General features: G+C 38.8%; 1 protein-coding gene across 16 annotated transcripts in view; it reads right to left on the bottom strand.

Moving 5' to 3' along the window:
- sif (still life) overlaps positions 1–27943 on the bottom strand; it is a 541039-nt gene that overhangs the window by 173747 nt on the left and 339349 nt on the right. For 13 of the 16 annotated variants that reach the window (XM_069313365.1, XM_069313368.1, XM_069313371.1 and 10 more), the window contains 9 exons: positions 22170–22352; positions 19971–20119; positions 19135–19243; positions 18586–18756; positions 16748–16934; positions 10826–10837; positions 10352–10466; positions 9201–9367; positions 1090–1187 (listed from right to left, as the gene is read on the bottom strand). In XM_069313365.1, coding sequence (XP_069169466.1) covers positions 1090–1187; positions 9201–9367; positions 10352–10466; positions 10826–10837; positions 16748–16934; positions 18586–18756; positions 19135–19243; positions 19971–20119; positions 22170–22352 — 1191 coding nt within the window. The remainder of the gene's footprint in view (positions 1–1089; positions 1188–9200; positions 9368–10351; positions 10467–10825; positions 10838–16747; positions 16935–18585; positions 18757–19134; positions 19244–19970; positions 20120–22169; positions 22353–27943) is intronic. The other 3 variants (XM_069313367.1, XM_069313375.1, XM_069313370.1) reach the window with 2 other exon arrangements.

Genomic DNA, 27943 nt, shown 5'->3' with positions numbered 1-27943 from the left:
TGTAAACACACAAATAATGGAAAGTGCAGAAAGAGCGTTGGCCGATAAAGCGGTGCAAAAGATCAGAGATCAGAATTACGCTTTGCACACCAAGACAACACATGGAATTTTTGAATTAATTACCAAATCGCGAAGCCATATGTTTTTAGCCTAATACGTGACTATTGAGGGAAGGTTCTTTGTTCTACTGGCTTTACTAGCTTTACTAAAAAGGGCACCTTTGAATTTTTTGCTGTTATTAATACTATTAAATGCTATTTCTGTACTTTTCTAAAGCTAAAGATTACATAATGTAGTTGTCTATGTATTTTCATCACTAAGTCTGACCTTTACTATGTATATCACTTGTTAAATTTCTTGAAAATGCCACATGTGTTCGCTTACTTTTCATTTAGTATGGTTACCTTACCTTGAGGTTACCTTGAGGTGCTTCCGGGGCTTAGCGTCCCCACAGCTCGGTCGTCGACCAGGCCTCCTGGTTGCTGGACTGATCAACCAGGCTGCTGGATGCGGCTGCTCGCAGCCTGCCGTATGAGTCACAGCCTGGTTGATCAGGTATCCTTTGGAGGTGTTTGTCAAGTTCTCTCTTGAACACTGTGAGGGGTCTGCCAGTTATGCCCCTTATGTGTAGTGGAAGCGTGTTGAACAGTCTCGGGTCTCTGATCTAGCTCGAGGTTTAGCTCGAGGTTTAGCTCGAGGTTTTAGCTCGAGGTTTACCCATTTATACCCATAACAAATTATTTTACTAAATTATTCAAAGTTTTGCCCAAAATTCCTTGCATAATAATGCCTTTACTTAATATGCAACCCCTTGTACTTTCAAGCATTATTCTGTATTATATTCTTATGTATGCATATATTATGAACAAAAATATTATTGTTGTTATTATTTGTAAATTTCTGAATATTCATTGTAATTTTCAATTACACAAACTGCAGTTTCAGGAAGCCTTTTCTTCTTCATTCTTAGAAAACATAACCCCTTCAATCACAAACAATATACCAGTCTTGAAATGCAAGTAGTACTATACAGTAATTCAATTTTGATCAGCAGGGACAGACAATAAACTTTTAGAAGCTTTCACTTACCTTGAGGTAATTCTCAATTTCCAGTGACGAAACATTAGATCGCTCTGAGGTGTCGGAGGGAGGTGGGGGAAACCCATCTGGACTTGCCGGCTCCTTGCCTGCCAATAAAAAGAAAATAAACATGCAGTAAAATGCCCCAAAACAAAAAGTTATGAGCACTGATCCACAATACATGTAATCAGCCACAGTACTAAGCTTCTAAATCTCATAACTTTAATTGATCAATTACTATAATAATGTAGTCTTAAGTATTTCCAAGACCTTATTTTCATAAGTACAATATGTAGTTCCAAAATTTTAAGAAAATATTATCAGAATGTTCATAAAAACTAAGAAGTAGCTCAAAATTCAAAAACTTCTTAAAATGCACAATTGGGTGCTCAAAAGGCTTGATATTGATAAAACATTCAAATACCAGCAAGCATAAAAATGTATAAATAGCTAGAGGGTGAGGTATAACTGGGGACTCATATTCTAGCACAAACTATGTTGCTCTGGACACATTTCTATTAATTTTCTATATATATTTACATGTTGAATTCACTGAGGTCGACTGCTAATTTGCTGTACATGGGAACTAAATAGGATCCGATGCAGATGTAGTACGGTACTATATTAGCAAAAAATACTGTACACAGGTAAGATCTAAAATCTTTTGGCACAGCTAGTGTCTGCGGTGTGCTAACTGGGCATAATAAGTGCATATTATTCATGAATTAACAGCATTGTGCAATTCCTCAAATGAAGACACTGGCTAAGGTGCAACTTGAGGGAAAGTTGAAATTAAACCATACACATCACTGCCTGCCTCCCATGGGTGTGTCGTGTCATCCTGCTCCTTATTGAAGATCGTTGGCACAGCACGCACGAAGGCTGAGACCCAGCATACACTTGACTACTACAATTCTTCTCAATGTTTCCTGACGAGTTCTTAGCAGGTTTAGCGATGCTAGTGGGCCTATACTCTGATGGGAAGGGGCTCACATCACCACCGCTGCAACACTCTGTGTTATGAGGGCTCCGTCCACGCTTCACAATGTAAGCCCTGTGTGCCTTTATACTGTGAATTCTGGCAGACTCTCTTAACAAGGCCTGCAAGTTGCGAGCTTCTGGAGAAGTGCTATATGCACAGAAAACAGCATGGCAGGGAACAGTGATTGGAGTTCTGAGGTCAGTTGCTAGATAGGTGGGACGTGGGATCTCGTGTTTGTTGCTTCTTGTTGAGGGAAAACTAGGATGCTGCAGAACTTGCTCACAGCATCCCTGATACAGGTGAGGAGGAGTCAGATCAACTGATGGGCTGGCATTAACCTTACTGGTGGGGTTCATCGAATCACTTTCACTGCTGCTACGAAGATGTTGGCCTTGTGAGTGGACAGGTGTCACAGTTCGTTTTTGTCTCTTGTGAAGCAAGTCCAACCCTGATGCCAGTCTATCATCTCCATGTCTTTGGTACTGAATGATAGCCTCACTTAATTTTGACCTGACAGGTACTGAACATCCTTTGTTTTCTAAAGACTCCAATGATGTGCGGGGAAAGTGCTTAGCATGGGCTGTGCTTCCTGATAATGTGTTGGTGAGTATTGCAGTGCTTAAGACAGTGCTAGTGAAAGCAGCCTGTGAGCTGGTACTAATGGCTGTGGAGATAGCAGCAGTGGTGGTGGTGGTTGTTAAAGGGCTTTGTGTGCTCACAGCAGCAGGTGACATAGCATGGGCCAAGCTGTGGGTGGAGTCGTTGAGAATGGGTATGTGGATGACAATAAGGTCACGAGTGATGGGTGGAGAGGGCTCAGAGGGGCTTGTCACCCAAGATGAGGAAGTGTTCTCCTCCTCCTTCTGCCCTTCTTTCTCGCCTGTCTGGCAGTGGGTGGTTGTAGGTAAGCAAGGAGTCAGGCAGGGAGCCACCAGTGTGTTTTGGGCTGGCTCACGTATTAAAGGTCCCGCGTCACAGCTGCGGTCCGCTGAAGTAAAGGTTAGGCAAGGTGGAACAATAAGTTAATTGACATCCACACTGTACCAGTGAAATAAGATTCTGTTGGAGTGTCAAGCACATTGACCACAATGAAAGTTAAAAGTTAAAATATCTGCGATTTGTAACAAAGTGTTCATTTATAGATGACCATACAATCCAGTTCACCTACCCCCACAAGAAATATGAGGTGGGGCATGTAGAATTTTTTTAATATTGTATACCACACCGTACATATTTTCAGTTATGGGCCGTCTCCTCACTTTCCTGTACTTTATTTTTCTAGACTGAATTCTGAATAACATGATTCAAAATATTTTGTGATGAGTTCCACATCACACACAATACTATGATATTAATGTTGAAAGAAATTAAAATATACTAAATGTACATAATTTCAAATGCTGCTGCACTCTCAAACATAAAATAAATGTTGTTAAGAGGCTAAAGTAATTTGAATATTGTCATGTCTATGGACTTGACAACTATCATGTTCAGAGCAAAGGATGCTGCTCAATTGTATTTGGTGCTGTGTTTGTACAGTCACCGATGTCATCTATGTGAACAAGGTGTAGGATATTCGCCAAGCTTTATACATGTAATCAGCTGCACGTAATGACTTTGTATCCACCTCCATCAATCATCACACACAAGCACCATGATCATCAGTCACACTCAAACATCACAATCATCAGTCACACTCAAACATCACAATCATCAGTCACACACAAACACCACAATCATCAGTCACAGACAAACATCACAATCATCAGTCACACTCAAACATCACAATCATCAGTCACACACAAACATCACAATCATCAGTCACACACAAACACCACAATCATCAGTCACACACAGACACCACAATCATCAGTCACACACAAACACCACAATCATCAGTCACACACAAACACCACAATGGCTGGTGATAATAGACACAAAGTCATGTTTGTGGTCGATGCCTTTATGTCTGATACATGATTAGTGCATGAATAACAAGAGATCATATATACTTATCTCTGCTTTGAGAATGGAAAGGCATCCTACCTCTTGTAGGATGCCCTTCTGAACACAAGAGGTAGGATGCCCTACCTCTTGTGTTCACATTAATATAGCACTGATGACCAGGCTGCAAAATGCAGAGGCAAGTATAACAAGCACTGTTCTCTAAGCTGAACATGACATATAAATTCCCATCTGGCCACCATTTCAGTGATGTTTATCAACAGAAATGAATTAGAGTAACACCTGCTGAAAAAATTTGCTGAGAATGATGCCATCTGGGAATGGATATTTCAATGCGAATGATGTTTACACACAAGATCTTTCTCAAATCCATACAGTATTTACAAAAAATTTTGTGAGCACAACTTTATCTAAAATAACATTCTTGTTCCCACATTGTTCATTTCTCAACAGGCAATGAGATTCAGAATAATTGTAAAATTAAACTGAAAAAGAAACATTATAAGTGTTAATGTTCAATTTAACTGGTATATAGCATACTCAAAGAGCTTCTTAGGAAAAACAGCATTCAATGCAATGAAGAGACTCCTTCTGGTGGGCCCCTCAATGACTGTCTGGTGCTAGCCACCAGGGGCCAGATTCACGAAGCAGTTACGCAAGCACTTACGAACCTGTACATCTTTTCTCAATCTTTGGTGGCTTTGTTTCCAATTATTTAACAGTTAATGAGCTCCAAAGCACCAAGAGGCTGTTTATAACAATAACAACAGTTGAATGGGAAGTTTTCATGCTTGTAAACTGTTTAATAAATGTAACCAAAGCCGTCAAAGATTGAGGAAAGATGTACACGTTCGTAAGTGCTTGCGTAAGTGCTTTCGTGAATCTGGCCCCTGGATGGCTCCACACATATTATGCCTCTGCTCTCTGGTACGCTTGTATTGCCTCACAAGAGTCTGGTGTAACACGACATACATGTGGCAATCCAGGCCAGTAACAGCGAACCACATAGTGGTCCTTCTCCCTTTCCCCCACACAAATATTTTTCATGTTAATTAGCATTATCAACCCGAAACACTGAAATTACAAGATGTTTAGATGATAGACTTAAGGGTTACCAATATTTTTTATTTTGCTCATATACTGTACTGTCAAATGCGGCTTAGATTGTGAGTCTTCCTGTTCATGCTACAATCAAAGAATCCTAAAATGCACTTATGGCAGTTATTAGAACTTTCTCTATTCACTGTACAGTATATATTTGTTATTATACTGCATGTTGCTTCTTGAAAAGCATGTTATTTATTTGTCTTTCTTGTTTAAAATCTGAAGAAATTACAATATTTCTCCCTAAACTAAACTATTTACAGATTGGAATACATTTTCTTCCTTCATAAATATCTGAACAACGTTAATGAAGTTTCTTCATTTATTCCTCATTGGGAGACTATTTGACTCATACTCATAATATGAACAATGAATATTGTTACCTACAATAACAGTTATTCTCACTGAAACACAAGTAACATTCAAGCTTGTAGTGACAAGAATATTTTAATGGATTTAGCAACAAGAATTTGTTTTTAGTTCTCTGAGAGACTTCTTTATCACTTTAAAAAAATTTGGCCAAAATTTATGACTTAGTTAAAATCACAAAATTGGATTTCAGAATATTTTTATCATCAAAATGTATATGAAAATATTGATTCCAATACAAATAATGAAAATATAATGTTTTCATAAGACCTAACAATAATTTTGTATATTTTTAAATTATGCAGTACAGTTCATGTCAGCTAATAATACTCACACAATGACTATATCATCTTATATACACAGTACATAAAAAATAAAATAAATAAACAAACATTCCGATTTACCTGATTTACCCATGGAAAATGAGCTACATAAAATATTACAAGAGCCAACTAAACTCTATAAATAATCAAACATACCTCTGCATACAAGAATACAAAGATGATCACTTAGCCTTACAAATGAACTGTGTCTCCAGCTCAATTACTGTATGTATTCAAGCATAGAATCCTTGCCTACAGAAAAACTCTCACTGAACCAAATTTAACACAGTGACCAAAAATCATTACAGAATCAGTCACCCTGTTTACCATGAAGGACAATGAACTCTAATATACATCTTGACGCAGGTGATGAGTCACAATAATGTGGCTAAAGTATGTTGACCAGACCACACACTAGAAGGTGAAGGGACGACGACGCTTCGGTCCGTCCTGGACCATTCTCAAGTCGATTGTGGTCGATGACAATCGACTTGAGAATGGTCCAGGACGGACCGAAACGTCGTCGTCCCTTCACCTTCTAGTGTGTGGTCTGGTCAACATACATCTTGACAAAATCTTAATACACAACCTAGCTGAACTTGTACAAACTTTTTATCTACTGAAGATCACAGAAAATGTCTCCAAGATTATTCTGACACACATAAGTGAGAACTTCATGCCTGCCAAGTCATAATGCATGACCAACAACAGAGTATAGTTCTTACAAAGTCATCAAGGAAAGAACAGTGCTATAGTTCAAACTGCATCTAGAAAAATTCAGTCAAAACAGAGGGACACCTTCACATATTGTAGGCTTACTGTCCACGACTTAGGAGGTTATTACAGACACAGTAATGACCTCCTTACAAGTCAACACAGCTACTATCTACATACACTAAAGTATATCCAAACAGAACCAGAGTAATGTATTTCTCATAGTTTGTTCTGTGTACTGCCTCTCCACTATATTTTTGCCCATCTTTGCCTCTCGTTACAAAAACTATATCCTTGAGAAAATACTGAAGCTGTACGATGGAATTGAATCCACATATGTGAACTCTTCAGGCACACTATAAATACCAGCAGTGGTGCAGTGCTGCCGGAGCTCGCCACAGCGCCGCTCCGGCACCTCTGCAAGTGGATGATGGAATGGGGGGAAAGGGAGAGAGGATGAGGGGGGAAAGGGAAAGAGGATGGGGGGGGAAAGGGAGATGATGGCTTGTGGGTGATGGTTGATCATGGCAGAAAAATATTAGTATTACATCAATAATAAGTTAATAATGAAATATATTTCTTTGTTTTTTTAAAGATTCAATAATATTTAAATTTTTATATATATAAAAAGTAAACAGGCTGAATTGTACTGGTATGAATCTGGAAACATAATACCTGACGCACGTGAATGCTTCCTGTCCATTTATGCAAGACAAACGGTATGTTACAAAGCTGCCAACCTACCGCTTTGGATACGAATATTCAGCGATAATGTTCATGGCTTTAGCAGTAGTTCATTAGACAGGTATTCTTTATTTACACAATAGTATATTTTAGTGTTAAATACAAGGCAGGTTAAACGACAAAAGTCCTACACACAACTTTACATAATTTAGTGCTTTTTGGGGTGGCTCTAGCGTTGTGTGAAATACTGAGTTAGCAACTCTGCTTCTGTGTTTCAGTGGTATTAGTAAAGTGGTGGCTGGTGATCCATGGATTTCTCTATAATACAGAAGCATTTTTTCTCACAAACAACCCCATCATGGCTTCCATGCAAATATTGTTGACTTCCTGCTTATGTAAACAAAATGAGGAGTGTAAGAGGAATAACGTACAGGAGACTGATAATGATAACAGTGAAGGTAGCAAAAGTTGTGTTTCGACTGCTTCTAGTTCAAATTTTCAAACTGAATCCATGTACAATTCAGAAAGTAATGGTGTTTTGAAGTATAACTTTTATCCCTGGTCAGGTGTTTGGACTGAAGAAATGTGGAAGGAAAAATAGGAAACCTATCCATGGTTAGACTTAAGGGATGATAAACTTGGGTATAAAGTATGTGCAAACATAAGCAATGTAACACTTTTCTCTTCTAAGGGTTAAAGACTATCAAATGAGTGGCAGATGTACCAAGTATTCTATTATGGAGAAGATCCAAGTACACACTTGAAGTCTCTCAGAAAAAAAATTGTTGATCAAACCTATCGAAAGTTCACACTGCTACTATATGTGTTGAAAATGTAGCTAGTGAAGATGCTCTTGGAAAATTGTGTGATGCCATGAATACTTCGCATCTAAAGACAACTTGTTCAATTTTGTGTTCTGCATATTATTTGGCTCAGAATAACAGACCATACTCTGATCACTTTGGCTTACTGGAACTACAAAAGCAAAATGGTGGTGACATTGGAATGGGACTGCATTCCCACACTAGTGCCACAAAGATAATTAATCACATAGCCATTAATATGAAAGAGAAAATTTGCCAGCATGTCAAGCATATAAATGGCAAAATTTCTGTTCTCATTGATAAATCAACAAGCCTGAGTACTAAGACAACCTGAAAGTTTACTTGAAATCTGAAAGTGTTAAGGAAGGTAATCCCCATTTCATGTTCTTAGATCTAATTGAACTACCTGATCAGAAAGCAGAAACTACTGCTAGGTATCTATTCAGGTGTCTCAATTATCATGGGTTTTATGACTTATATTTGAAACACCTTGTAGCATTTGCAAGTGATGGAGCAAGTGTCATGCTTGGTGTCAAATCTAGCACTGCAACAATTTTCAAGGAACATTACCCTGATATAATAATCTGGCACTGTTTTAATCACAGTTTAGAACGTGCAGTAAGTGATTCAGTGAGAGAAGTTCATGGAATTAATCATTTTCAAGCATTTATGGACAAATTGTACTCAGTTTACAGTAGATCACCTGTAATCAAAGGGAACTATCTGAATGTGCCACTCAACTTGAACAATAGATTTGCAAAATATTAGGCCGTGTTATGAGCACCAGGTGGGTGGCCAGCTCGTTTCGAACAGTTTCAGCAGTGTGGAAAAATTATGAAGCACTTTGTTTTCATATGACAGGATAGGAAATGATAGGCTTTTGTCAGGCTCACCAGAGCTCCAGCACCTATAAAATTGTACCCCCTGGATACCAGTACATGATATTAGGATTCCATTGTACATTTCTTTTCCATTTCCATGCAGAGCATATATATATATATAAGTGTAGGAGGCATTTGTATGTCAAATATGTGAATGTACGTTACGAATGCTCATATTCTTTCATTGAAAGCATAAAACTGCATCTTAACTCTTGCTATGAAAACATATATAAATATAACATTAATTCACACAATAAACAAAGATGTAACTGACCAGAAACGATAGACTTGCTCCAAGACGGCGCTGGAACAATCATCCTTGATATCATCTCTTCATTCAGAGACATCTCACTGGGTGGCGGGGGGCACACAAGAGACTCAATGATCTCATCTGTCGTCTTCATGAGAGAAGCCAGATCTGGCGGTTCGGTCCTTGATGATCTGAAGAAGAAGGTATCAGCTGTATTATACATTATCTTCAATTATCTAAAGAAAATAAAAGGTACATAAAAACACAATGATGGAATACATTTTAAAGCATTTATTGGAACCTCAAACAACAGAATATTCAAGTTGTTACTGAAATTGACAGGGATTACTAAGTGTGACTAAGGGTTTAAAGCAGGGATAGTGGACATAGTTATGGGTTTAAAATAGTAGGTATAGTATACATGATAAAGGACAGTGCACATCTGTTAAATTGACAGATACTGGGCATGGTTAAGGGTTTAAATGGAAGTTACTGAATAAATTCTGGCTAAAATTTTTACACACAAATGATATTGCAAGGCACAGCTGTAGATATTTAAATATTTAAGAATTATGGGCTGTAACTAAATATTCAATATTCTATAATTCCTACTGATGGGGGACAGGAAGCCTGTGTACATGTATACTTTAGGCTTGTACTGTATTGAGGTCCCCCACCCTCAGATCAAATTACTGACTCCTTCCCAGGATGCAGCCCCACAACAGTTGCCTAACTCCTGGGTATCTATTTACTGCTAGGTGCACAGCGGCATTAGGTGAAAGGAAACATGACCTAACCATTTCTGTTCTGCCCAGGAATCGAAGTCAGGGGATCCCTGATTGTGAACGTAGACCACTTTTCAACACTAATAAACTAATAATGAAGATAAATAACCCAACCCACACATATGACATGAAGTGAATGACAACATTTCAGTCCATCCTAGATGCCTATCAAGTCCTATTTGTTTTAAGTCATGTTACTGTGACTTTCTCTGCATAATGATTAACTCTTAAATGACCTTAATCACTATCTGCGATTACCTCCTATGCTCAAACCCCCCAAACGAGGTTTTTTACATTAGTTTTGTGAACTATTTTTCATCATGCGCACTACAATGTAGGCATTTTAATTAGCTGAAATGGCTACGGGTTAAGATGTGTGCCAATACTCACCTCATCATGAGACAAAGAGCAAGCTCCTCCTGTAGAACACTCTCAATATACATCATGTCTAGATCACTGACGATGGCCCCATTAATCACCATGATCTCGTCTCCTTTGATGATTCCTGTAAGGAGAGAGAAGAACATATCAGATGAGGATCTATGCTACAGGAACATATTATGTTTCAATATCTACTCTATAACTACACTTCTTAAAAATTTGAATTAATTCAAGATATATTCTACTTCATTATCTTAAAGTCTAAATAAGTTTTACTCATTCTGGCATATGAGATTTAATAGCATACTTCCCCAGAGCTGCTAACGCTCAGATAGCTAGCCGATTTCATTCTGTCTCCCAGTGACAATATTAATCTTCTGTATATTACAAGTGATCAGAAGGATTTAACAGTTTTATGGTAAGTTTAAGTGAGAGATTATTATGCTGAGAGAGTGGGACTGTGCTGGTTGGGGTCTTTATTACCGTAAATCTCCTCTGTCAGAGGCATGGAAAGAGTTTACAAATAACATAATTATACCAGTGACAACAGAAAACTTATGTCACAGATATCAACAGTATGTCACAAAGGAGTATTTACATATTGCAGTTTAATTAATATATTTATGTTTGTGCTCATTTTACTTTTTTATGAAGAGCTATGCTGTATTTAATCTTGAAATTTATTGAATTCATATTACTCTACTTGAAAACAGCTACTCCAAACAGGGTTGGGGAGGGAGAGGTAATGATTTCAGTACTTCAAAAAATGCAAAATGATTATTTTAGTGTATGATATCCATTCCATAATAATGTCTGTTATACAAAGATGCTTTCTACATGCATGCTGATGAAAACATTTCCTCCTTTATGCACCTTTATTATTATACACAAATTATAGTTTTCCATTTATAATTGCATTTTTAAATGATGTTTCTAATCTCTAAAAAGATTCATCCATGATGGTTTCAAGTGAGAATGCATCTTGCATGCCATTGTCTGCCTTATGATAATGATTCTGGAATGACACTGCCTCCTAGTCGAAATACTTTGTACAGATTTCCTCTTTGGCAACTCGGTCTCTATATACTGTATGCCTGAAACGCTGTGCATATTAGTAGCCTTGTATAATACTGTATATGATTTCTGTACCTTCTAATTAACCACTATAACATGTTCTTATGTATATTTTAATATTACTATTGTTATTATTATTATTAGTAGTAGTAGTATTATTATTATTACTGTATTATCATCATCTATGGTCAAAAAGATGGATGGGGAAGTTCAATGTTTTTATTCATATGAATCCCTTTTCATTTTATTTGATGAAACAGTTCATTACCTATTCAAACTTCTCAAGATTAGTAGCTCACGTTATGTAGTTAACTAAAAGATTAATTTGAGTATCTGTTCACAGTGTGTCATACTACAAGAATTAAAGCAGCTACATTTTAAAAATTGTGATTAACAAATTGCGACAACTTCGACAATTAATTTAGAACATATTAGTGTAGTTAACAGATGTAGTACAGTACTACGGTAGCTTAAAATATATGCAAGCAAAGTGATGCTAAATCCAATTTTATGAGGAAGTTGGCATTAAGAATTTCAAGCAATTTGAAGTTTTAAAAAGTTGAGAAGCAAAGCAGGAAGTTGCAAGGAGAATAACTATGTGTAGAATGTATACAGCGGAAAGACTTTTGAAGGATGGGATGAAAGGTGCATGGAGGTGAAAGCCTCAATCAAAATAACGCAGCTTGCTAAACACAACGAAAAAGCATGATACAATTTTGCAATGTAGAATAGTCTGTTAACTTTGAGGCACTGCATTACATGAGGATACGCAGAAGTGAATATGGAATGCTACACATTGCACCTGACTTACCCCATTTCACAGATGAAAGGAATTACTGATGAAAGAATATTTTTAGTCTGCCTAGAATTTAAATTAGATTCATATATGAATAAGCATTGCGGCCCTATTACATAGTGTGATACTTGTTAAGTGGGTGCAACTGGTTACTCTTGTTAGTGAAGCATTCCACCAATAAACAGTATTTACCATGTTCCTTTCTTACAGTGAAATAGGGGTGACAATTCCTAGATAAGAGAAGAATATTCACAGTTAAAGAATGCATTGTGCAATTCAGAAATATAATATAATAACATAGGTGCAAAATAGCAAAAATTAATAAAATGGAAATTGTTAAGTCATAAACACACGAGAAATTGATGTTGGTAACTGCAGTTTCATGGAAGAGCCAAAGCATGAAAGCCATATGCATACTTTGGTATCATTAAAAACAAAATAACAAGAAGGATGAACATTTTGATGAGATTGATAGCTGCTAGGGTGCAGATAATATATATGAAATATAACAATGTGGGTTATATTAAGATACCACAAACAACAATACTGATGATAAAGCAAAATACATATGGTAGACTCTGCAAGCTACATGCCCCATTCCCCAACTCTCACTTATGCAATTAATCATTCTATCAGTCAATCAATCAATAACACACACACACACACACACACACACACACATAGACAATATGTGTGTGTGTGTGTGTGTGTGTTTAACAAGTTAAGTGAGAAGGTGGTGGATGCCAAAATCGTCAGTAGTTTCAAAGAGTTATACGACAAAGAGTACCGGGAAGACAGGACACCACGAGCGTAGCTCTCATCCTTTAACTAAACTTGAGTAATTACACACAATACGATTTTTGGTCTGAGAATATCATAGAGTACATAGAGATGTCTTGAGACAAAATGGAAAAAATGCTCAAGGAGGTAAGTACTGTAGGAACAAAACAGTTGGCCCAGATGGAGTTTCACCTTGGGTGATGACAGAATGCACTTCTGAGCTCAGCACCCCCATTTCAATTGATTTTTCAGTCATCTTTGTGTACAGAAGTCTTGGCAGATATATGAAAAAAACTTACATAGCTCTAATCTACAAAAATGGTAGCAGGGAAGACCCCTCTTAATTACAGACCTGAATTGTTGACAAGCATAGTATTTAAAACATTGGAAAAATAATTAAAACCAAATGGGTAGAACACCTGGAGAGAAATTATATAACACAGACAGTAGGGTTTCCGATTAGGAAGATCCTGTGCAACAAAACTACATAGTGTCTATGATAGAGCCACAGAGATTTTACAGGAAAGAGATGATTGGGGTTGACTGCATTTATCTAAACCTAAAAATGGTTTTTGACAGACTCCCACAGAAGAGGTTATTCTGGAAACTAGAACATACTGCAGGAGTGACAGGAAGACTTCTACATGGATGACAAATTTTCATACAAAAATGAGGGCAGTAATCGGATGCAATGTAGTTGCCTCCGATTACTGAGTATCAGACTGGAGCAGTGTTACCAGTGGAGTACCATAGTGTTCAGTTCTAACATCAGTAATGCTCACTACCTATAGAAATGATCTACCAGAAGGAATACAGAATTATATAAACATATTTGCTGATAATACTAAGACACTGGGGAAGATAAGAAGCTTAGACAATTGTCATCCCCTTAAAGCATACCTGGTCAAAGTAAGTGATGAGTGCAACACTTGGCAGATGAAATTTAATGTTAATAAATGCCATGTCATGGAATGTGGATATGAGAAAATAATCTACACACAACCTACAAATTTTGTGAAAAAGCATAAAATAATTCTGATAAAGAGAGATTTAGTGGTGGTTCTGGACAGGAAACTGTCACCTGAGAACCACATAAAGAACATTGTGCGAGGAACCTATGCTATGCTCTCAAACTTCAGAATTACTTTTAAATACATGAATGGCAAAATATTGAAGAAATTATTCATGACCTTTACAAGACCAAAATTGGAATATGCAGCAGTTATATGATAGCCATATCTAAAGAAGCTCATCAATAAACTAGAAAAAGTGCAAAGACGTGCAACTAAATACTTTCCGGAACCGAAAAACACGAGCTACAAGGAGAAGCTAGAGGTGAGAAATATACCAGAGATAGAAGAGGCAGTATAATTTATACTGTATATGGTCACACTATAAAAAAATAGTAGCGGGAACAGCCAAAATTAACAATAGAATTCTTAAAACCTGCAACATCAAGAACAAGAGGTCACTGACGCAAGCTAAAGAAACAAAGCTGCTCAAAAAACGTTAGAAAGTTCTCTTCTGTAAACAGTGGTAAATGACTGGAGCAAGTGAGAAAGTCTCGGTAGTACAGCTGGGTTCGTCCTCGACTCATAATTGCGAATCCTGGGTTTGAATCCTGGTTGGGACAGAGAAAGTTGGGCATCTTTCCTATCACCTCATGACTATTCACCAAGCATTAAATAGGTACCCAGGATTAAGTCAACTAGTGTGTGGTTTCATCTCAGGAAGAGTCAGCTTAGACCTTGGAGACACACACATTGTCCCTCACAAAATGGATTAAGATGAAGGCCAAAACTGTTAGCAGCATCAAAGCACTGCATGACAGTACTGGGAAGACGGGACACCACGAACGTAGCTCTCATCCTGTAACTACACTTAGGAGGTAGTTACACAAGAGCAGAGCATGGTTGTTTGTTCTACCATGGTTATTAAATATATATGTTTCTGATGAGGCTGAAGCATGAGCATGCAAGCAGTTTAGAGGTTTTTGGGGCACTGAATGTCACAAAAACAAAACAATTTGGCAGATATTTATGATGCTAAACAAGCATAATCAACATTTATTGAAAGCTTCAAAGCTACTTCCAAGTCAACATTTTCTAAGGCAAAAATGTAAGAAAACACTACTCGTCAACATTATATGACGATGGTAAACTATTAAAAATTTAATCTTCAATGCCAACTTCTTCCATTGTAGCTCATGGCAACACTGCACTTAGACCAATAAGCAACAAACCTGCATGATATACAGTATCAAAGTTTACTAAGAAATTATTATGGTAACTTCATATTGTTATGTACTAAACATGTTGGAAATGCTCTTCATGCAAAATTAACTTACATAAAAGTCATATTTGTTATCTGAAACTATTCTTTTTAAATTCTTTTTTAAAGTTTTTATCACTATTAAGTAGTTTATACTACCACGCCCACTTTCTTTGTCAATTTGTTTTTAATACCAAAATTAGTTTTTTATCATTCTACATTTAACAGTCATTAACTTATTTTTACAATCACCATTTAATTCCCTTCCAGTATACTGCTTAATATTAACTTTCTCCTTTCCTTGTGAAGTCAATTTTTTGTTTAAATATAAATTGACTACCATGCTATATCCTCCCTTCATGAGGAGGGGCCAGCTGATTAATAATTCATCTAAGAAATGAGTGGAAGGTCTCTCAAGATAAGGTCATCACTCAGCGAACTGGGGCAGTCAAATCCATAAATAAAAATTAACAAGCGTTAAGGTATGCCTGAGATTATATTAGCTTTTTCTATTAACATTTAGCTATATTTGGTGGAATAAATTCACATTGTATGTGAAAAGGTATGTTGCGGGAATCACAATTTAGGAACAAAAAAATAAGCATTTTCCTATAATACAAGTGACCTTATGACTGAATTTCTCTCCAAACATCAATATACAGTACCGTTATCTTATCTTAAGGTTATCTTAAGATGATTTCGGGGCTTTAGTGTCCCCGCGGCCCAGTCCTCGACCAGGCCTCCACACCCAGGAAGCAGCCCGTGACAGCTGACTAACTCCCAGGTACCTATTTACTGCTAGGTAACAGGGGCATTCAGGGTGAAAGAAACTTTGCCCATTTGTTTCTGCCTCGTGCGGGAATCGAACCCGCGCCACAGAATTACGAGTCCTGCGCGCTATCCACCAGGCTACGAGGCCCCTTACTGACCGTACTGTACTATATTTCCTCTGCAATCTAAAATGTACCTTTAATCATACATTATTAGTCTTAAAAATAATAAAAAAATGTCAATAGGCATTAAAGATTATGAGCTCTAAGAAAACTTCAAACAGCAGGAAAATTACCATGTGCATTTAATAAATTCATAAGAGGCACTGTAAAAAGCATTTCTTTCGAAAACTCTTAGTGTAATTGCTATAATCATTATCACAATATTTTTATCTTAAAATAACAAAATAAAATAAAATGAGCATGTTTTCTATGAGAGTGACACCAGTAAAGATCATTACTATAAGAAGAGGGCAAGAGAGAAAAAGAGAAGACAAAGCAGAACCAAAAAATCACCATCTCAAATATCAGCAGAAAAATAATGTAATGACAAAACAGCATTATAGACAAGTCCTATAAAAAATGGACATGAAACAAGATCACTGTTAAAAACAAAAAATAGGTAATGAAATTTCCTGGATGTTCTTAGTACTACAACAAAATAAATCAAGAAGGAAAAGAATACACAGTACAGTAATGATATTTAATACATACCGTTTTGCATTGCTGTCGAGCGATCTTCCACTCTCGAGATGTAGCAACAAAGCTCATCTTGTCGCTCAGAATTCTCAATGAGTTCTGCCTCAACACTGAAGCCCCACATGTGGTCTAATGACGAGCGTGACAACTCCACCTGGTATAAAATCTTTCCACAGATTTCCACTACCTCATGGGTTGCCAACTGCAAGTGAATAAGTTTTTAAAGTGTCAAAATCAGCTAATGTTTTCTTTTTAGAATGGAACATTTTCAATCACAGAGAATGGAGAAACAACTAGAAGCTTGAAGTGAGTGGAAGATTTTAAGTGTGAATTCGCATACGGTTGTTGCATGAACAGCAATATATATAAGTAGCAAAGAACAGAACCGGTCAACGTGGAATGAGTGATTGATATTCTTAGATATACACAGGCTGCCTGTCCATTATAAAACAAATTATTTGAGGGAATTCATGGGGTATTTCCAAGCACACACTTCACACTTTAGACTGCTACACCGCTATATGGTTAAAAACAATGCAACCTGGGATTCAACTGAATCCTCTAGGGGGTCCCAAGGCTTCAACTGAAGCCAAGTCAGGGTTTTCACACATTGCCCCCCATGCACCCTGAGTGTGGTCCAGGGGGTTCATCTCCAATGCTTCACTTCAAATGCACAAAGAAATCAGATTAACATGATGTATCAATGAGGAAATAATAATAATACTTTAAATTTATAAAAATATTTATGCATTGTCTCAGATACTGCTGAAGGCATTTTACTACCGAGTTGAGTTTTGTATTGATGCATTCATGTGGATTTGGTAGATAGGTTTGTGTGTGGATGGACATTCTGATGATATTACAGAAATGTGGTTGATAATGTTTAAGTGGTAAGGTGGTGGGGATGCTGTCGGAGTAGAGGCGTGGGTGTACCAGAGCTGGGACGAGTCTGTGGTAGGTGGTGGTACTGTTGGTGTTCCTGGCTCCTACCATCTCTACCCAACCACTTGGTCTGGACGGTAGAGTGACCGTCTTGCCTCGTGCAGGTTGGCGTTGGGCACATTTCCTTTCACCTAATACACTGTTCACTTAGCAGCAACTAGATACTCAGAAATTAGACAGCTGGTTGTGCGGTTGCATCCTGGGTGGAGTCAGTAATTCGACCCTTGGGGGGGGGGGGGGGGGGGGGGGCGGGGACCTCGATAAAAGCCTAACGTGTACGAATACACTCTGGCTTCCTGTCCCTGAACACAGTGATTATAATATTTTTTTTTTCAAGAATAAATATTTGAAAATTCAAACAAAAATGATGAGCTATTTTGAGATATGAATGGAGACCTGTCATTTAGAGTTAGAATATTAGTTTATGTGTAAAATATTTAAAGGTTAGAGTTAAGGTATATGTATAATCCTGGCAGTCAAAAGAACTTTAACCTTAGAACCTAATTCTAGGAACCTTTAGTGTCTGCCAATATTTAATGAAAATTACTGAGAATCATGTTTTTAACTTATAAATACTGTACAGTAGTAGATTGTTCCAAACACATTATCTGCTAGACTGATGCACAGCAACACAAATGTTACTAGTTTTAGTCCAAATGATTTATATATTACATGTATGACAAAAATATATACTGTCAATGATAGCATCTCAGATAAAATTTAAATCAGCAAAGAACTAAGTACATAATGATAGTAATGTGTATAATATAAATAACAAGGTGTGTGCACTATTAATCTAGAAAATGCTATGTATGGAACTGAAAACAATGCAATTACTGTATCGCAAAATCAACATATTCTACAGATTTTATGGACAAGTAACAGTCTCTGAATCACTAACAAAAACATACATAGTTTTCTATGAGGTCAGTTCGATGTGGGACGAAGTAGTTAGTCTCCTCCAGCTCTCGTCGCTTTTTGACGCGAACGAAGTGTTCCATAGGGTTGAGGTTCTTACGTCCACATGCTGCTACCAAGAACTCTTCCACACTCATGGAGTCTTTTAAGCTAATGCTCACTATCTGAGGTTTGAAGTAAATGAGAAAGAATATAACATTAACAATCTCCATTATGGTAAAAAATATGACCAACATTTTGCTAACACCCTAGGATATCCTAAGGTATTATGTTATAGAAATACTGTACTGTATTTAGTTTTATAATAACAAAACAGTGAGCCAAAAATAACAAATTCTTTTAAAGGACAATAAATTTAATTTACAATTTATCCAATTTCCACATTCAAGTACTGTACAACCTTAATACATATTATCAGCTAGTTTGATTCAATAGTTTTACATAAAAGAACGGATAGACTGTTCAGTGCTTTAAAAAAGGAATGCTCCAAACCAGGTTACTTTCAAGAATACGGTATATAAATAATCTTGACACAATCTCACCTGATTGTCTGGAAGGTTAACCTTGTACTGCTTCTCCCCCTCGAGCTGCTGTTGCATCTGCAGCGACCGCCGGGACGAGACACTATTGCTGCGGGATAGCATTGGTGCCCTGAAACAAGTGAAGTTCAATCGAAAGAGTGACTCCTATACTGTATATCATTTCTTCCTTCGTCCACGAATGAAGCAGGATGGTCGAGCAGAAATTTATGAAAATATTGGGTCCTGATTTGTTTTTTGGGGAAAAAACTGTCTGCAAATCTTAAAACATTTGATCTTTGTATGTTATTTTATATTACATATTATGTATTATATATATATGTATGTATGTATGTATGTATGTATGTATGTATGTATGTAAACTCTGAAACGTCAACCACAATATCGTGGACAATAACATATCATTCAACAGGGCACTGCCTCCCATGCTGGGAGTCTGCTGTTTGAGTATATATGTATGTGTTTGTGTGTATGATGAGCAAAGCAATTGCAGTATAAAAATATAATTACTAAACAGCAAATATAATAATAGTTTTGCCAATTCCCTTACATTCTATCTGTCCTTTTATCATTCCATAGAAGGATGATTGCCTGTCCACTTCTGTGCACTTGATCAACATACAGTACATTGAGACTTTTCAGTCCACTGTCACCCACTTCACTTGCTCAGTTCCCCAATCTGCTCTCCCATCATACGTTCATTCTGAATTTTGTTTACTGCAAATCTACACAACCTCGGTGGTAAAGTCTGGCAAACTTTTCCACGCTATTAGCTGCCTAATTTTCACTGCTAAAAAATGTTCAAGATATTTATGCAACGAAAGAAAGATATATCATACCTGCGTTTGGTTGCTCCTCTACCTGCGAGGAGGTTGTTGAGCAGGGAAGGACTTCGGGCACAAATGTATGCATGGAAGCTGCTGACAGTAAATACCCCAAGGCGATTGAGAACTGTTTTGGTAGTGCGTGACACATGCGTCAGTAGACCCTGAGTAAATGGAAAAAAGAGTAACGTTATAATGACAATGTCCAATATTTAGGCACTGATTTTACTAAGGCATGGTAAACTTTGATAAGAACTTATGAACAGGAATGGGCAGTGACAGGTTATGATTAGGCATTTATATTGGTAGGAATGAAGAAGACTAAATTATGAGAACTTAGGAATATAAAGAGGTCACCATAAGACCTTTACCACTTACTGTACCTGAACGCAGTCAAATTAGTGAAGCTGATTTTGTATAAAGTTTTAATAGATTAAATTTGTGGATCTTTCAAGCCCATCAAAGCTGTATAAAAATACAGCATATCAAAATCAATATAAAATTTTGATGGATAGAACCCTAAGAAATAAAAAAAACTTACAACTCTGATAACATATTTGTTACAAATAACCTAAAATGAAGCCTTTGTAACATAAAACACAACCTAAAGATCATCACAGTAATTGTCTTAATGAACTCAAGCAATATACTTTCAAAAATTATGCACAATGAATAATGTAATGAGATAAGAAAAATTAGAAGGATAACAATGCAGTACACAAGTGTGTAACAGCAGCCGTACACAGTGATGTGGTGCAGGCAGACATAATACACGTTTCAATTGTTTTTTTGTATTTATATATTTATATATACAAGAATCTTTACATTATTGTACAGCCACTAGCACGCATAGCATTTCGGGCAAGTCCTTAATCCTAATTTTACCTGGAATACGACTCGCCAAATTGTTTAACAACCAGGTACCCATTTTACTGTTGGGTAAACAGAGGCTCCAGTTAAGGATTGGTGCCCAGTAAATCCTCCCAGGCCAGGATACGAACCCAGGCCAAAGCATTCGCGAAACGCCAGGCGAGTGTGTTACCACTTCGCCACGGGGACTGCTGATATGATAGAGCCCAGTAGGCTCAGGAATCTGTACTCCAGTTGATTGACTGTTGAGAGGCGGGACCAAAGAGACAGAGCTAAACCCCCGCAAGCACAACCAGGTGAATATACAGTATAAAAATGTATACTAATAACTAACACCTCATGGTACTATCTATAGTATAGTATCAGTTCTGTATAGCACTGTATACCATAATATCTATCTTGTATAGCATAGCATCTATACAGAATAACATAATATCTATACTGTAAAGCATAATATCTATGCTGTATAGCCTAGTATCTATACTGTATAGCACTGTATCTATACTGTGGAACAGTATCTATACAGTATGGCATAGTATCTACTGTATATTGTATCACACAGTATACTGTACAACATGGTATCTCTACTATATGGCATAGTATCTATACAGTACTGCAGAGCATAGCATCTATACTGTATAGTGTAATACATATACTGTATAACCTATCAATACTGTACTGCACAGTATCTAAACCATAAAGCATTGTACATTACCTACAATGTATAGTATAGTATAGTATTAGTATAGTATAGTATAGTATTAGTATAGTATAGTATCAATACAATATAGCATAGTATATACAGTACTGTAAAGCTTAATTCCAAATTACAGTACAGTATCACAAAGTGCCACAATTAAAACATAAAATCTGCTAATCACCTAACTACGAAGGGTAGGAAACTATCAGGAGAAAGCACCGTTGTAGTTTTTTAAGATTCAGCTAATGGGAACAAAAAGTTCCAAGTAGCACGGGCTATGGTGAGCCCGTAGTGGACTTACCTGGCACAGGAGCGGGGCTGTAACTGATGAGAGAGAGAGAGAAAGCACCATGCCATTACGACTATATAGCTCTGGTAAGTGGTCAGGAAAAGGATTTGGGATGGGACAGAGGGAAGGAATGGTGCCCAAGCACTTGGACGGTTGGAGATTGAACGCTGACATAGTGGGTAAATGTACCAACTGCTTATTATATAAAGCCACTAGTTACGCACAATGTTTTGGACATAACCATAAATATTTGCATAAGGTGTAACTTTTATGGATATATAACAAGGGGTCATTGGGGATCATCAAATAAGGGCCAAATAAGGGTCATCAAATAAGCCATTGGTGCATGATTTACCTTTGGATTGGGTAGTTCGCCAGTCTGCAGTGAGGCCATGTAACATCTGAGGCGGAACTGTTCACAGTGTAGCCGCTCCAAGTTCTCCTCCCACTGCATGATCTGACCCATGATCTGCTGTTTGCTCTCCCCATCTGACACTACTGACAGCTGCAGCTCTGCCATGTGCTTCAGCTTCGAGTCCTGTTCACACACATACACACACGAGTTATGATTATATAAACACAGCCACAGTGAAAATATTTTATAAACATAAATTAATAATGGTCGAAGATGTCATTGGCAATAGTCAGGATGTTTTCCCAAAATAGTCATCATGTCCTATAGTTTCTGGTGTGTGTTTTGTCTAAACACAGATTAGTTGCAATTATATAAACACAACATAGTGATATACCTTTTTTAATTAAGTCAGGGGGCAGGAACAACAAGCCTTCGTTTGGTGTTGGTCTTTAGGCCTATGAACATTTGGAATGTTATTAGGCCCACCAAAATAGCTTACTGACCATTTGGAATGTCATTAGGACCACCAAAATAGCTTACTGACCATTTGGAATGTCATTAGGACCACCAAAATAGCTTACTGACCATTTGGAATGCTATTAGGACCACCAAAATAGCTTACTGACCATTTGGAATGCTATTAGGACCACCAAAATAGCTTACTGACCAACCACTAAGTAGACTCTAGTGCTGAACATTGTCTAGGTCAAAAGTCATCTTTGTGTAAACACACTAAGAAGCGGGGTTCACTTCGCAGAGTATATATAATGGTCAGCTGTGTTCAACTACACTGTGTGTACTAGTATTTTGTGTACATAATAGTTGAGCTTGTTTAAGAATTATATAGTTTGAATTGACACAAAATTCAATTTAGCATGAGAGTCTAGGGACAAGAGAACTTAGGGACAAGAAAGCTTAGGGTCAAAACAGCCTAGGGACAAGAGAACGTAGGGACAAGAGAACGTAGGGACAAGAGAACTTAGGAACAAGAGAACTCAGGGACAAGAGAGATTAGTGACAAGAAAGTCTAGAAACAAGAGAACTTAGGGACAAGAGAGCTATAGGGACAAGAGAGCTTAGGGGGACAAGAGAGCTTAGGGGGACAAGAGAGCTTAGGGGGACAAGAGAGTCTAGGGATAGGAAAGCCTAGTGACCAGAGAGCCTAGGGACAAGAGAACCTAGGGACAAAAGAGCCAAGGGACAAAAGAGCCAAGGGACAAGAGAGCCAAGGGACAAGAGAGCCAAGGGACAAGCAGGGCAAGGTACAAAAGAACCAAGAGACAACCTTGGGACAAGAGAGCTCCAGGAGCCACCATTGGGGCAAGACAACCTGGGGTGCCAACACCTGAGATAAGAGGGCCTGGGGGTGCCACAACTGGTACAAGAAGATCTGGAGTGCCACCAAAGGACACAAGGACCTGGAATGCCATCACAACTCTCTACATCTTCAGCTTTAAAGACAGGGGTGGAAGGGGGTGGGGGACCAGGGATGGGGAGAGTAAAGGCCTCTCAGCATCATGTGTGTTCACCTCACGCTGCCAAATACAAGGGAGTGTGTGTGTATGTACATACACATACACTCACCAGTTGATTAATTGAGAGTTGAGAGGCGGGACCAAAGAGCCAGAGCTCAAGCACAACTAGGTGAGAACACATGTACATAGATGTACACATTTACACACACTATATGTAACTAAGAGGAGGGACAATTTCCAATTGAAGTTTACTGAGGATAGGCCATAGGTTTCAAGAGGCACTCCACAGACTGGTAAAGTGCATCACTTGATGACTGCAAATCTTCCAGCTATATAGGCCTCACTGAACCTACATCACGGCACACTTGACACAGGCGTGTTCCTGTATTAGAACAAGTGTCATGATGTCAATCCCATAGGGTTGTAAACCTGTGGAACCGCCTACCCGCCGAAGCCATAAACGCCCAAACCTCAGCTGGGTTGTAAAATACAGCCGGAAAAGATCATCAGGGCAAATGGGGGGGACCTTTGACACGCCACCGGCTTCCTGTCCTCATCGAGGCCACTAGTATTAGTGTCCCTCAGGTAAATTCAGGTAAATATCATTCTAGGATGACATCATGACGGGTTGCCATCAGATTTTGAAAGCTACCTAACCTGACCCAACACAGCCTAGCACAGATGGGACAGAAATGGTTGGGCACATTTCCTTTCACCTTATACCTCCATTCACCTAGCAGTAAATATGTTCTTAGGAGTTTGGCAACTATTTTTATGGGTTGAATCTTAGGGAGGGTCAGTAGATTTGACCTGACCCTGCTGAAAAGAATTATTATAAAATTATCTCTCTCTAGAATTGTCTTGTGTATGAGTTGGCACAGGGCCAGTTGACCAGAGACCCAGTTGGCACAGGGCCAGTTGACCAGAGAGTCAGTTAACACAGGGCCAGTTGACCAGAGAGTCAGTTGACCCAGGGCCAAGGAAGCACTGGTCACACATCGGCTCAGCTAACCACGAGTGCATCAGTTAGGATCCTGCTCGTATGTCCATACCATGCAATGAGCAATTTCAATATTTTGGCCTAAAATCAGACGTGGTACTGAAAACTATAGCCGTCAGAATAAGGCTGGAGCAAGGCCGTCACTCTTTTTAAAGCATTTAAATAGATAGTTTAAAACAATTGGAAAAAATAACATCTTCAAGATAACTAAGGCATTCATACCTAAGAGTACTCCAGGAGGGAATATGCAAGATCACTTATATGGTGGATTAGGCTAGTTTAGTTTAGAATAAGTTTGGGAAGATCAAGTTTAGGATAGTATAGGTTAGGTTATGCTAATTTAGAATACATTATTGTATCCTAAGGTAGGATACAATACTACTATACATTATTGTATGGTAGGGTAAGGTAGGTTACGATAGGGTACGGTAGGGTAGGGTAGGGTAGGTTTGGGTAGGCTAGGGAAGGGTAGGGAAGGGTAGGGAAGGGTAGGGTACCTTGAAGTGCCAAATTCTGGCTCTCTGCACGTATTCGCAGTGTGAAATTCCGACTTTTTATATCGAAAATATGCCAATTACTGAAAGCGGCAGTGGGTCACATTTTGCCCAAACCCCCCTGCAGTTTTCAAAATATCCCAAACACCCCAAATCTGAGCCATATTTTGAAGCCAAATTCTGGCTCTCTGCACGTATTCAGAGAGTAGAGAAGAGTAGGGTAGAAGTTAGGGTAGGGTAAGGTAGGGTAGTGTAGTGTAGGCTAGGGGTAAGTTAGGGTAGGGTGGTGTAATCTAGGGTAGTGTAGGCTAGGCTAGGCTAGGTTAGTGTAGGCTAAGGTAGGTTAGGTTAGGGTAGGTTAGGCTACGCTAAACCGCTTGACACCACAGTTTACACCACACAGGAGTCAGGACGAGGCCTGGTCCAGAGAGCATATTTATATACCCTCCTTCAAGGCTCCTCTTACACGAGTCTCCACCTTCGCCCGTAAAATAAATTTAGGCAAAATTTATTATCAGCGCGGAGATGCCGCCCTGAAAATTTTGTTAGGCACGTGGCCTCGCCGCCGCCTTTATGGCGTGTTTGGTAAACCCCAGAAACGGTTTTATGTTTGGGTGCATGTTTGGGGAGCCACGCACACGCGGGTGTATGTGTGTGTGTGTGTGTGTGTGTGTGTGTGTGTGTGTGTGTGTGTGTGTGTGTGTGTGTGTGTGTGAGAGAGAGAGAGAGAGAGAGAGAGAGAGAGAGAGAGAGAGAGAGAGAGAGAGAGAGAGAGAGAGAGAGAGAGAGAGAGAGAGAGAGAGAGAGAGAGAGAGAGAGAGAGAGAGAGAGAGTGAGAGAGTGAGAGAGTGAGAGTGAGAGAGTGAGAGTGAGAGTGAGAGAGTGAGAGTGAGAGAGTGAGAGTGAGAGAGTGAGAGTGAGAGAGTGAGAGTGAGAGAGAGAGTGAGAGAGAGAGTGTGAGAGAGAGTGTGAGAGAGAGTGAGAGAGAGAGAGTGAGAGAGAGAGAGTGAGAGAGTGAGAGAGTGAGAGAGTGAAAGTGAGTGAGGTGAGTGAGGTGAGTGAGTCAGACAGACAGACCGAGAGAGAGACAGAGAGACAGAGAGAGAGACAGAGAGAGAGACAGAGAGAGAGAGAGAGAGAGACAGAGAGAGAGAGAGAGAGAGAGAGAGAGAGAGAGAGAGAGAGAGAGAGAGAGAGAGAGAGAGAGAGACTGTAATAGTAAACAGAACCTTATATCAGTAGTGTTCAGTCCAGTAACTGGATGGGTGCTCGCTTGAACAACCTGGCACATGCATACCTCAAAAGGCCTAAAAGCGGACCGTCTAATTACCCAAAGCTAATTAATTAATGTTCCACATTCAGCCCCAACATTATAGTGAGTAAATATGTCTAGACTTTACTTAAGGATTGCTAGGAGACTTTGGGTAATTAGACGGAACGCCTAAAAGGCTTACTATCCTGAGAAAGTTCAATGGCTAGGCCTATTCATGTACGAGGCAGCTAGCAACAAATGGATATAGCCAGGAAGTAATGGCAAGCATGTGTTTGATCTTGACTGCTTGTACACCTGTGTAATAAAGCAATTATTGGAATGATTTATGTAACTTGTTAAGTTTCTCCTTCTCCCTAAAGTTTCCCATTCTCTAAAGTTTCTCATTCTAATTAGAGAAAACGGCTACAAGGCAACCCGTTCTCTCGCATATTGCCTCTCATCTTGACCCATAAGATCTGACGGACTGACGGCTCTGACTGTTCAGTACCAGAACACTGACGGCCCTGACTGTTCAGTACCAGAACACTGACGGCTCTGACTGTTCAGTACCAGAACACTGACGGCCCTGACTGTTCAGTACCAGAACACTGACGGCCCTGACTGTTCAGTACCAGAACACTGGCGGCCCTGACTGTTCAGTACCAGAACACTGACGGCTCTGACTGTTCAGTACCACAACACTGGCGGCCCTGACTGTTCAGTACCAGAACACTGACGGCTCTGACTGCTCAGTACCAGAACACTGACGGCTCTGACTGTTCAGTACCAGAACACTGGCGGCCCTGACTGTTCAGTACCAGAACACTGACGGCTCTGACTGTTCAGTACCACAACACTGGCCGCCCTGACTGTTCAGTACCAGAACACTGACGGCTCTGACTGTTCAGTACCAGAACACTGACGGCCCTGACTGTTCAGTACCAGAACACTGACGGCTCTGACTGTTCAGTACCAGAACACTGGCGGCCCTGACTGTTCAGTACCACAACACTGGCGGACTAAATATCACGGCGGCTTGCAGAATTAACGTGATAGGTCCCTGTCTATTCCTAGGTCCTTCGTCAAGTTAGGCTCGGCCTCTTTAGTACATCAGTTTAGCGACGTTGTGAGTGCTGGAGAGGACGGGTTGCACAAGCAACTATTGTGCAAATTTCAATACATAATGTTTCCACCCACCACCGCCTTGTCATAACATTGTTAGAGTTTATCGCAATCTAACTAGCCGGAGCTCTGAAGGTAGATGACTGTTAGGATTTTCAGTATTAGTACCGAGTATGTCAAACTTATAAACAAAAATCATAGACATTATAGCATGACTGAAAGTTTATGATTCAGGGAAGGGGGGAATGAGGAAGTAGTTGACTATTGAAATTGTCAGCAAATTGAAATTCACTGACTACTGAAATTGCTGCTGACCTAATTTGCATAATAAATGCGACAGGTAGTTAAAGTTTTGGTATAAAACTGAAATGTAAAGATATTTTGCATATTAGAGTTACTACAAACATTTATTTGACAAAATACAAATGAAA

Source organism: Procambarus clarkii, chromosome 75 (assembly GCF_040958095.1).
Source record: "Procambarus clarkii isolate CNS0578487 chromosome 75, FALCON_Pclarkii_2.0, whole genome shotgun sequence".
Lineage (NCBI taxonomy): Eukaryota > Metazoa > Arthropoda > Malacostraca > Decapoda > Cambaridae > Procambarus > Procambarus clarkii.
The sequence above is the reverse complement of the archived record's forward strand: the minus strand, read 5'-3'. Positions and strand labels throughout refer to the sequence as shown.